This window comes from Taurulus bubalis (genome assembly GCF_910589615.1).
Source record: "Taurulus bubalis genome assembly, chromosome: 13".
Classification (NCBI taxonomy): domain Eukaryota; kingdom Metazoa; phylum Chordata; class Actinopteri; order Perciformes; family Cottidae; genus Taurulus; species Taurulus bubalis.
This window is the reverse complement of record NC_136601.1, coordinates 14,112,071-14,124,863: the sequence shown is the minus strand read 5'-3', so window position 1 is coordinate 14,124,863 and position 12,793 is coordinate 14,112,071. Positions and strand designations below refer to the sequence as shown.

General features: G+C 43.1%; 3 protein-coding genes across 3 annotated transcripts; all 3 read left to right on the top strand.

Moving 5' to 3' along the window:
- Window positions 1-562: 562 nt before the first annotated feature.
- Window positions 563-2,995, top strand: LOC306745942 (protocadherin gamma-A5-like; the record flags this gene model as incomplete). Its single annotated transcript, XM_079228808.1, has 1 exon — window positions 563-2,995. The coding sequence occupies one exon, from the start codon at window positions 563-565 to the stop codon at window positions 2,993-2,995; it is 2,433 nt and encodes an 810-aa protein (XP_079084934.1).
- A 504-nt stretch (window positions 2,996-3,499) lies between these two features.
- LOC306745941 (protocadherin gamma-A1-like) lies at window positions 3,500-5,947 on the top strand (the record flags this gene model as incomplete). The annotated part of the gene is made up of 1 exon (XM_079228807.1): window positions 3,500-5,947. One exon carries the CDS (start codon window positions 3,500-3,502, stop codon window positions 5,945-5,947), a length of 2,448 nt encoding a protein of 815 aa, XP_079084933.1.
- Window positions 5,948-6,988: 1,041 nt separating this feature from the next.
- On the top strand, window positions 6,989-12,694 carry LOC306745939 (protocadherin gamma-A6-like; the record flags this gene model as incomplete). The annotated part of the gene is made up of 3 exons (XM_079228805.1): window positions 6,989-7,276; window positions 8,108-8,245; window positions 11,570-12,694. The coding sequence occupies 3 exons, from the start codon at window positions 6,989-6,991 to the stop codon at window positions 12,692-12,694; spliced, it is 1,551 nt and encodes a 516-aa protein (XP_079084931.1).
- Between the last annotated feature and the right edge of the window lie 99 nt (window positions 12,695-12,793).

The following is a 12,793-nucleotide window of genomic DNA, read 5'->3' as shown; positions in this document are numbered from 1 at the left end:
TATTTGGAAAATATCCATTGACCTCTTTGTTTCTTCTTCCTTTATTTGTTGTGGAGTTAGACCGCACATCTAATATTTCGGAAATGTTTCCACTGAACATGTCTGGTTACTATATACATTTTGCTCTCCCATGTTATCTCTTTGTGTCACCTAAAACCCGTATAAGCTACATTTTGCAAAACAAATGTCAGCATATAAATGCACACTTTTACTCAAATATAACTTCTAAAACATACAACCTCAGCTGGCTCATACGCATTCTCATCTGAATTTTAGTTTTTCTGTCTTTTCTGACATCACTTGTTATCTTCATATCCGACTCTAAGGGCCGCTGTTGGTCTTTAAAACGCATGTGAAGCTTTTGAACTGCAGCTACATCTCTTGTACTCATCTCAGTATACCGCGGAGAGCAGGGCATTCGGTCTTCTTTTTCACCAAGGATTTATTCTAATACGTTGTCACACTGTGGATTATACACACATCAACAGATGGACGATACGTGGTAACAGACTGGCTTTTTGCATTATATTTCATGCAGAGTTTGTTGGATTGCTTCTTGAATATGTATTGTATCAACAGAGAAGCCACGATTACATGGCAGGTACGGGCCTTCATCCTTGTTTTTCTCATTGATTCGACCGTCAGTCAGATCCGTTACTCCGTACCGGAGGAGATGAGAAAGGGCTCCTTTGTAGGAAATGTTGCCGAAGATTTAGGCATCGACGCTAAAAGACTGCTGACAGGCGGTGCCCGAATTGTTAGCGGCGATAGCAGCGAGTTTATTAGGCTGGATGCAGACAAAGGGATTCTTGTCGTGGGAGAAAGAATAGATAGAGAGCAGCTCTGCGGGCAGTCAGCGCCCTGCAGCTTGAATTTTGAAATGATTATGATGAATCCAATGCAACTTCATAGTATTGTCGTTGAAGTCTTAGATGTAAATGATAATGCACCTGTGTTTCATGAGAAAGAAGTGTATATAGAAATAGTTGAATCTGCTCTCTCAGGAACCGAAATATTACAAGAGAGTGCCACCGACCCGGATGTTGGCATCAACACTTTACACAGTTACACGTTACACCCAACAACACATTTTAATATTAAGGTCCTGTCCAGCCCAAATGGTCATAAATATGCACAGTTGTATCTTTCTACTGCCTTAGACCGCGAGAAAGAGGAAAAGATGCTTCTCACGCTAACTGCTGTGGACGGCGGTGAACCACAAAGATCAGGCACACTTAAAATCCATGTAACTGTCCGAGACACAAATGACAACGCTCCGGTGTTTACTCAATCAATTTTCAAGGCGTCTGTTAAAGAAAATGTTCCAAAAGGAACTTTAGTGGTGAGTTTGAGTGCCACCGATGCAGATGAAGGGATGAATGGCCGTGTCACATACCACTTTAATCGCATGTCTAGTAATGTTGCTGAACTTTTTCATCTGGATGAAAACAGCGGCGATTTAACTGTAAACGGTATGATTGATTATGAGGAAAATAAAATATATGAGATTGGTGTGCAAGCAAAAGACCAAGGTGGACAGAGCACATCTACAAATGTTATAATTGAGGTGATGGATGTAAATGACAATGCACCTGTAATAACAGTGACGTCGTTCTCTAGTGCCATCGCTGAGGATTCTCCCAGTGGAACTACTGTAGCTATTATAAACATCAAAGATTTAGATTCAGGCAAAAATGGAAAAGTAGACTGCTCAGTTAACGGCAATATCCCGTTTGCAATCCACTCATCTCTAAAGAATTATTATACTATAGTGACAAACGGTGTCCTTGACAGAGAGCGTAATCCTAATTTCAATATAACTTTCACGGCTACGGATGAAGGTAGCCCACTAATGTCGACTGACAAGACAATAACACTTCGGGTGTCTGATGTAAATGATAACGCACCCATGTTTGAACAGAGTTATTATGAAGCTAATGTCATGGAGAATAACGCCCCAGGATTATCTGTGTTTTCCGTTAAAGCACACGACTCTGACTCGGGGCAAAACGCAAGAGTGTCTTACCTGCTTATTGATACTCAGATCAACGGTAACCCAATATCCACTTACATATCAGTGAACGCAGAAAGTGGAGTTATTCAGGCAGTTCGATCATTTGACTATGAGCAAATTAAAACTCTAAATGTTTTTGTGAAAGGACAGGATGGAGGCTCCCCGCCTTTAAGCAGCAATACCACAGTTAAAATACATATTCAAGATCAGAACGACAACCCTCCTCAGGTGCTGTACCCAGTCCAGACTGGTGGCTCTCTGGTGGCTGAACTGGTGCCTCGTTCAGCAGATGTGGGCTATCTGGTCACTAAAGTGGTGGCTGTGGATGTGGACTCTGGACAGAATGCCTGGCTCTCCTATAAACTGCAGAAAGCCACAGACAGGGCGCTGTTTGAAGTGGGCTTACAGAATGGAGAAATAAGAACTATCCGCCAAGTCACTGATAAAGATGCTGTGAAACAAAGACTGACTGTGATCGTGGAGGACAACGGGCAGCCCTCTCGTTCAGCTACAGTCATTGTTAACGTGGCGGTGGCGGACAGCTTCCCGGAAGTGCTGTCTGAGTTCACTGACTTTACACAAGACAAGGAGTACAATGACAACCTGACTTTCTACTTAGTGCTGGCTTTGGCTGTAGTGTCCTTCCTCTTCATCACGTGTTTAGTGGTTATTATATCAGTGAAGATCTACAGGTGGAGACAGTCTCGCGTCACGTATCACTCCAATCTCCCTGTGATTCCGTATTATCCACCACGTTACTCAGACACTTTGGGGACAGGGACTCTCCAACACGTGTACAACTACGAGGTGTGCAGGACGACTGACTCCAGAAAGAGTGACTGTAAATTCGGCGGAGTCGGTAGTCAGAACGTGCTGATAATGGACCCCAGTTCTACAGGGACGATGCAGCGGATACAGAGTGAGAAGAGCATCCTGGATGAACCAGACTCTCCTCTAGAGGTGAGACCGTTGACATATTAATCTTCACATTTTATTATGTATGCGTTTTTTCATTGGTCTTTGAGTGGATGCCCTTTGGTCTCACGTGTGTCCAGTGACGCATGCGCATTTGAAGAACCACAACTCATGGACATTTAAGTGACTGTATTGTGTGAATTGCTGCTTAATTCATATGGAGCAGGAGTTCCGGGTTGAATTGAATTGTAATGTCCAATATTATAATGTTGCCGTTATTATCTTGTAATTATTTCACACCACATCTTCTATTGGTAATGATATTCGTGCTTTGGACAGTAAGGGACGCTGTTGGTTAGTGAAACAAGTGTTCAGAGTTTATTCAGTGGAGGCAGAGCCCTCATTTTGCCGTTCAGCCAGGGGAGAAGACAAACTGTGCTTCAAGCAGGACTACGGACACAATTTCATTCGAAGCGAGGACTTTGAAATCGAAGGATTACTTTATTCAACTGGCTTTGTTTTCTCTGGATTGTATACAGTAGGTTTTGCTATCACGTTATAAGTTGTGCAATGGCGTTTGGAAAATATCCTTGCGAAAAAGGGCGTTTGAATTGCAGGTCAGTGTGGCTGTTTATGCTGCTCTTTTTGTGTCTCAACGACATCGTGTCCGGACAAATCAGATATGCAATTCCAGAGGAGCTGAAAAAGGGATCACTTATCGGTAACGTGGCTCAAGACCTTGGTTTGGATGTGCAAAGGCTTCGTTCTGGCCGTGCCCGTATCGTGACAAGACAAAGCATCCAGTACACCGAGCTGAAAACAGACAAAGGCGTTTTAGTCGTGAACGAGAAAATAGACCGAGAGCAGCTTTGTGGAGACGTAACGCCGTGCAGCTTCAGTTTTGAGGTGATTTTAGAAGATCCGATGGAATTACATCGAGTGACAGTGGAAATAATTGACATAAATGATAATTCTCCGACATTTAGGAAGAACGAAATTAAATTGGAAATAAGCGAATCTGCCACACTGGGATCACGCTTTTTGTTAGCCAGTGCTGAAGACGCAGATGTAGGAAGCAACGGTCTTCAAAAATACATACTGACTACTAATGACATATTTGGTTTAAAGCAGCACTCAAGTCCAGATGGTCGAAAAAATGCCGAAATGATTTTACAAAAACCGTTAGATAGAGAAAGCGAGCCACGAATATCATTGAAGCTCATCGCTGTTGATGGTGGAACTCCCCCTCGATCTGGGACAGTAAATATAGATATTACTGTTCTTGATGCTAATGATAATCCTCCCATTTTCAACCAGTCTCTCTACAGGTCTACTGTCTTTGAAAATTCATCAAAGGGCACCTATATTACGACAGTGAATGCAAGTGATGCGGACAGTGTATCATATGGTCTTATCACATATAGATTTTCAAACATGAAAGAGCAGCTGGCTGACATATTTTATTTAGACGATAGTACGGGAACCATAACACTTTCAGGGCAAGTGGATTATGAAAAAGATAAAAAATATGAAATAATGATTGAAGCAATGGACCAAGGAGGTCTGACCGATTCAAGTAAGGTGTTAATTGAGATTGTAGACATCAACGACAATGCGCCAGTCATAAATGTGATGTCATTCTCCAGCCCGGTTCCGGAGGATTCTCCCTCGGGTACCACAGTGGCAATTATTAATGTAATTGACGCAGACTCAGAGCAAAATGGCCAAATTGTTTGTACAACAGATAGTAGTTTACCATTTAAAATAAGATCAACATTGACTAATTACTATGCATTAATAACGGACTCAGCTTTTGACAGAGAAGTCATCCCGGAATATAACATAACTATCAGGGCAAGTGATTCTGGCTCGCCATCATTGTCAAGCACAACTACATTACGTTTGAGAATCTCTGACGTGAATGACAATGCCCCAGTATTTGATACAATTAGCTACGTTGCTCATGTTCCAGAAAACAATTCCCCTGCGGTGTCCATATTTTCTGTCAAAGCACAGGACGTTGACTGGAATCAAAACGCTAGAATATCATACTTTCTCGAAGAAATACAAATCAACGGCAGTCCGACCTCTTCTTACGTCTCTATAAATACTGAAACTGGAGCTATTCATGCAGTGAGGTCATTTGACTACGAACAGATTAAACAACTCCTGCTGGTAGTAAAGGCGCAGGATGGAGGCTCCCCTCCACTCAGTACCAATGCCAGTTTGAAAGTACTGATCCAGGATCAGAACGACAACCCTCCTCAGGTGCTGTACCCAGTCCAGACTGGTGGCTCTCTGGTGGCTGAACTGGTGCCTCGTTCAGCAGATGTGGGCTATCTGGTCACTAAAGTGGTGGCTGTGGATGTGGACTCTGGACAGAATGCCTGGCTCTCCTATAAACTGCAGAAAGCCACCGACAGGGCGCTGTTTGAAGTGGGCTTACAGAATGGAGAAATAAGAACTATCCGCCAAGTCACTGATAAAGATGCTGTGAAACAAAGACTGACTGTTATCGTGGAGGACAACGGGCAGCCCTCTCGTTCAGCTACAGTCATTGTTAACGTGGCGGTGGCGGACAGCTTCCCTGAAGTGCTGTCTGAGTTCACTGACTTTACACATGACAAGGAGTACAATGACAACCTGACTTTCTACTTAGTGCTGGCTTTGGCTGTCGTGTCCTTCCTCTTCATCACGTGTTTAGTGGTTATTATATCAGTGAAGATCTACAGGTGGAGACAGTCTCGCGTCACGTATCACTCCAATCTCCCTGTGATTCCGTATTATCCACCACGTTACTCAGACACTTTGGGGACAGGGACTCTCCAACACGTGTACAACTACGAGGTGTGCAGGACGACTGACTCCAGAAAGAGTGACTGTAAATTCGGCGGAGTCGGTAGTCAGAACGTGCTGATAATGGACCCCAGTTCTACAGGGACGATGCAGCGGATACAGAGTGAGAAGAGCATCCTGGATGAACCAGACTCTCCTCTAGAGGTTAGTTTGATAATGTAGTCTCTGTTTCATTCTTTCCCCATCTGTTGTTTGTTATATTGCTAGTGAACTGTGGCAAGAGAAAGCATGCTCATTCATACAGCTCATTTCATTAACAAGGCAAGTCAAACGCATCGTGAAAAAATGCAAATGAAACACAACAAAAGGACATTCAAATAGAATTAAAACAGTCATTGGAGTGCCAAAATATTTTTTTAAGCAAGTTGAAATAGAACAAGACAGGCATAATAACATTGTTTGGGATGAGAGCATCTTACATTATTTTCAGCACCATGGACAGGTATGCACCATGGTGCAAGGTATTTTTAAATACCTTGCATCTGTATTCATGTTCATAAATTCACGTTCCTATATTATCTATAATTCCGTTTTTGTTTTACATAGCCCAGTATCACATACACTTTATAAAAATGACTTGAGAGGCTTTACAGCATCTGATACACGTAGACAGTTATTCACAATGTGGCTGGTTTAATAACAGCGTTTTTAATCTCTGGTTTTATTTTTGTGGTTGGATTATGTGTCGAGTGTTTGATTGTATGTCACATCCTGGCTTGCATATTTGATCGTTTATGTTTTTCGTTGCGGTTTATATATTTGTTGTATTCTCTTCGGTTTCCACGTTGGATTGGCATATATTTTTTTGTATATGTGCAGTTGGGCCGGTTCTTTCCTTCGTGTGTACTCTAAGGGACGCTGTTGATCAGTAAAACAGAGTGCAGTGTTGTTTGGACTCTGAGGAGAGAGGAGGGGAGAAAGAGGAGAGGGAGAAACCCTGTCTTTCATTCAAGGAGGCGTTCGACGGAAATACAGTCGCTTTGACTGGGCATTTGTTTGGGATTATAATCCAACATTTTTTCTACAAAGAAATGCAGCATGTTTGAACTGAAGGGTAGATCGCATCTACGTGGGTGGCTGTGGTAAATACATTGTTTTTGCATTCAGGAGTGTACTCTCAACAACATGGGGATAGGACAGCAACGATGCGGGAAATGGCTGTCGTGTTGGACACTTACAAGGCAACTGTTCATTTTTGTCTTCATGATTTCCACCATCAACGGTCAAATCCGTTATGCAATACCGGAGGAGATGAAGAAAGGTTCTCTTATCGGTAATGTAGCACAAGACCTTGGTTTGGATCTGAAAAGGCTTCGTTCCGGTCGAGCCCGTATCGTGACCGGAGAAAACAACCAGTACACCGAGCTAAAAACAGACAAAGGGATTCTAGTCGTGAATGAGAGAATCGACCGAGAAGAGCTCTGTGGAGACGTTTCACCGTGCAGCTTCAGCTTCGAGATTATTTTGGAAAATCCAATTGAACTGCACAGGGTGACAGTCGAAATATTAGACGTCAATGACCATGCGCCGACTTTCAAAAATAATGTAATTAATCTAGAAATCAGTGAATCTGCAGCAGTGGGATCTCATTTTGACTTAGAAAGCGCATATGACCCCGATGCAGGGATTCACAGCTTGCAAAAATATGTTTTATCACCGAATGCAAATTTCGTTTTGAAGCAAAACTCAAACGCTGATGGAGTTAGATTCGCTGTAATGATTTTACAGAAGCCGCTGGACAGAGAGTTGAATCCGCACCTCTCTCTAAAAATGATTGCAGTAGATGGAGGAACTCCACAGCGATCTGGTACAGTAAATGTAGAGATCACTGTTCTGGATGCCAATGATAATCCTCCTGTATTTAATCAATCTGTATACACTGCTAGTGTGACTGAAAATGCCGCAATAGGCACATATATTACGACTGTGAATGCCTCAGATGTCGACAGTGGATCAAATGGCTTGGTCACATATACTTTTTCTAATGTAAAGGGAAACTCTGGCGAAAAATTTGCACTTGACAGTTTATCTGGCAGAATAACTGTTGCTGAAAGTATTGATTTCGAAAAAGACAGAAAATACGAAATAAGAGTGATCGCCAAAGATCAGGGTGGCCTAAGTGACGCAACCAAAGTTGTGATTGAGGTCACTGACATAAATGATAATGCTCCAGTTATAAATATAATGTCATATTCCAACTTGATATCAGAGGATGTCCCCCCAGGCACAACTATAGCTGTTTTTAATGTTAAAGATGCAGACTCTGAAAGAAACGGTCAGATAACGTGCTCAATAGATTCTTATCTTCCATTTAAAATCCAGTCTTCTTTGACTAATTATTACAATTTGCTTTCAAATGTACCTTTTGATCGTGAAACGAAATCAGAATACAACATAACATTAACTGCAACCGATTCAGGGTCACCTCCTCTTTCTACAACAACAACGTTACACCTTAAGATTTCTGATGTGAACGATAATGCTCCGCTCTTTACTAAACCGAAATATTCTGGCTTTATCTTTGAAAATAATATCCCTGGTATGTCAATCTTCTGTGTGAGCGCACAAGATTCTGACTGGAATCAAAACGCAAGAATATCGTATTTTCTAGAGGACACACAGGTCAGTGGAAGCCCAGTTTCTTCGTATGTGTCCATCAATTCTGAAACTGGGGTTCTGCATGCAGTGCGCTCATTTGATTATGAGCAGATCAAGCAGCTTGTATTCACTGTCAGAGCGCAGGACGGAGGCTCTCCTCCACTCAGTAGCAACGTGTCTGTAAAAGTACTGATCCAGGACCAGAACGACAACCCTCCTCAGGTGCTGTACCCAGTCCAGACTGGTGGCTCTCTGGTGGCTGAACTGGTGCCTCGTTCAGCAGATGTGGGCTATCTGGTCACTAAAGTGGTGGCTGTGGATGTGGACTCTGGACAGAATGCCTGGCTCTCCTATAAACTGCAGAAAGCCGCAGACAGGGCGCTGTTTGAAGTGGGCTTACAGAATGGAGAAATAAGAACTATCCGCCAAGTCACTGATAAAGATGCTGTGAAACAAAGACTGACTGTTATCGTGGAGGACAACGGGCAGCCCTCTCGTTCAGCTACAGTCATTGTTAACGTGGCGGTGGCGGACAGCTTCCCGGAAGTGCTGTCTGAGTTCACTGACTTTACACAAGACAAGGAGTACAATGACAACCTGACTTTCTACTTAGTGCTGGCTTTGGCTGTAGTGTCCTTCCTCTTCATCACGTGTTTAGTGGTTATTATATCAGTGAAGATCTACAGGTGGAGACAGTCTCGCGTCACGTATCACTCCAATCTCCCTGTGATTCCTTATTATCCACCACGTTACTCAGATACTTTGGGGACAGGGACTCTCCAACACGTGTACAACTACGAGGTGTGCAGGACGACTGACTCCAGAAAGAGTGACTGTAAGTTCGGCGGAGTCGGTAGTCAGAACGTGCTGATAATGGACCCCAGTTCTACAGGGACGATGCAGCGGATACAGAGTGAGAAGAGCATCCTGGATGAACCAGACTCTCCTCTAGAGGTTGGCTTTGTTTTTTTATTAAGTTTTATAAATCTAAAATTCAGTGTTATTTTGTATACTTGTTTTCAATCCAAACATAGTAACCAGATAACTAGTCAAACATTATTTTACGAATTGAAACTATAGTGGCTTTTTGAAAATATGTACTTGTGTTTAAGGTGACATTTAGTGTGAATAATGCTAGTTCTCAAGCTTTTCGTCTAAATTGAAAAAATGGTATAAATTCACAGTCAAAATGTATTATTAATAACCTCACATACATTGGTTTAAAATCGAAGAGCGAAACTTCCTATCTGCCTGTTTCCTCAGTCATTTTCAGTGCATGTCAGCACCATGGATAGAGCAACATTCAGCACTCTGGCTTTTTTGTGTCTTTGCATTTTCAACATGTTCTCTCGTTTGTGAGTATAGCTGGCTCTGTGTGTGTGTGTGTGTGTGTGTGTGTGTGTGTGTGTGTGTGTGTGTGTGTGTGTGTGTGTGTGTGTGTGTGTGTGTGTGTGTGTGCGCGCGTGTGTGCGTGCGTGCGCGTGCGATATTTAGCCGATTTTCATTTACACTTGTGTTAGTAATTAACGTGAAAACAGTATTTACATATTTGAAAATATATTTTGATTAACCTCTGAACAATCATGATTGTCTGTGTCATCAGTGATTCCAACTCACGGGGACGCTGTTGACCAGGCTGCTAAGATTTCAGAGCTCATTGCAGCAGTACCTCCCTCATCAGCTCGAAATGTGACGGAGAAAGAGAGACAAAAAAGAATTAAAGGGCACCAAGAGGGAGATGATCGAACACGGAGATATCAGGCGTCTTATCAGCATTGTTGGGAGCGTTGATCCTGGATTATTTTACTGACATTTGTGTTTTAAATCCTTTCTCTGGATAACGTATTTGATTTTTGATTTTTTTTTGCGGACTGGAACATGTCGGACAGAACAATGACACGGGAAGTCGGACTACTGCTGTTTATCTCGGTTGTTACTCTGAGCTCGGTTGTCGGGCAGGTTAGCTACTCTATTCCTGAAGAAATGTCGAAAGGGTCTTTGGTCGGTAACATAGCACAAGATTTAGGTTTAGATGTGAAGCGGCTGAAATCAGGGAAAGCTCGTATATATATAGAAGGTACCGCATACATCGAGCTGAATAAAGAAAGGGGAGTCCTTGTAATTAAAGAGCGGATAGACAGAGAGGCCCTTTGCGGTCAAACGACGCCCTGTGCTCTTGATTTTCAAATCATTTTGGAGAATCCTATGCAATTTTACAGCATCACTGTCGAGATCACTGACATTAACGATAACTCTCCCGGTTTTAAGAACAAAGAAATGAAATTCGAAATTAGTGAAATAGCTCAAATTGGATCTAAATTTGTCTTAGACAAAGCTGTTGACGTCGATGTCGGTATCAATGGGCTGCAGGGATATTCACTCAGTTCAAGCGACACATTCACTTTAAACCCTTACAGAATTGGCAGCAGTAGGAATGTTGAGATGGTTTTGAAGAAGCATCTTGACCGAGAGAAACAGGAGCGGTTGTCTTTAATATTGACTGCTTTAGATGGTGGCGACCCGCAGCTCTCTGGAACAATGCATATTGTCATTACTGTACTGGACGCAAATGATAACGCACCTGCTTGTATTCAAGCAGAGTATAAGACTAACGTGAAAGAAAACGCGTTGAAAGGAGCTATTCTAACTACAGTCAGCGCATCTGATGCAGACGAAGGTCCGCATGGGCACGTACAATATTCAATTTCTAATGTTCCAGAGGGCGCGCTTGAACTGTTTTATGTTGATAACGAAAATGGCGTGGTCACGTTAATGGGACAGCTTGATTATGAGAAATTTCGGCATTATGAGATAGACGTCCAAGCATCAGATAACGGTGGTAACTCAGACGTGTGTAAAGTTATAATTGAGGTGTTGGACACAAACGATAATCCACCAGCTATTAATATTATGTCAACGTCATCAAGTATATCTGAGGATGTTAAACCAGGAACGGTTCTGACAATGATGAACGTTCAGGACCCAGATTCAGATGAAAATGGAAAAGTCCACTGCGTTTTAAATGAGAATGCTCATTTTACTATTACGTCAACGTCAAATAATGTCTTCACTTTAGTGACAGAAGGAGATTTAGACAGAGAGACCGCTTCTCAGTATAATATAACGGTGACCTGCTCTGATGAGGGAGTCCCCTCCCTCTCCAGCAGCGTCACTCTCACCTTACAGATCTCTGATGTGAACGATAACGCGCCTGTCTTTGAGAGGAGCTCATATGAGGCCTACATTGTAGAGAACAACACACCAGGTCTCTCTATATTCACAGTGAAAGCCAGAGACGCTGACTGGAACCAGAACGCCCGTGTTTCTTACATACTGGAGGACTCCTCTGTTAACGGAGTGCCAGTCTCCTCATATGTGTCCGTTAGTGCTGATAGTGGAGTCATCCATGCAGTGCGCTCTTTTGACTACGAGCAGATCAAAGATTTCCACTTCCGCGTCAAAGCGCAGGATGGAGGCTCCCCTCCACTCAGTAGCAACGTGACTGTGAAAGTACTGATCCAGGACCAGAACGACAACCCTCCTCAGGTGCTGTACCCAGTCCAGACTGGTGGCTCTCTGGTGGCTGAACTGGTGCCTCGTTCAGCAGATGTGGGCTATCTGGTCACTAAAGTGGTGGCTGTGGATGTGGACTCTGGACAGAATGCCTGGCTCTCCTATAAACTGCAGAAAGCCACAGACAGGGCGCTGTTTGAAGTGGGCTTACAGAATGGAGAAATAAGAACTATCCGCCAAGTCACTGATAAAGATGCTGTGAAACAAAGACTGACTGTTATCGTGGAGGACAACGGGCAGCCCTCTCGTTCAGCTACAGTCATTGTTAACGTGGCGGTGGCGGACAGCTTCCCTGAAGTGCTGTCTGAGTTCACTGACTTTACACAAGACAAGGAGTACAATGACAACCTGACTTTCTACTTAGTGCTGGCTTTGGCTGTCGTGTCCTTCCTCTTCATCACGTGTTTAGTGGTTATTATATCCGTGAAGATCTACAGGTGGAGACAGTCTCGCGTCATGTATAGCTCCAATCTCCCTGTGATTCCGTATTATCCACCACGTTACTCAGACACTTTGGGGACAGGGACTCTCCAACACGTGTACAACTACGAGGTGTGCAGGACGACTGACTCCAGAAAGAGTGACTGTAAGTTCGGCGGAGTCGGTAGTCAGAACGTGCTGATAATGGACCCCAGTTCTACAGGGACGATGCAGCGGATACAGAGTGAGAAGAGCATCCTGGATGAACCAGACTCTCCTCTCGAGGTCAGATTTCCAAAAGACACCTATTTTCTTTAGCCACTATAGGCCTCCTTGTGAGACAGTGAATTATGCTTCTTTGTTTATGTTTACTTACTGAATTTTGATTATCTTGTTTGGAATGGTTGTGTACTTCAT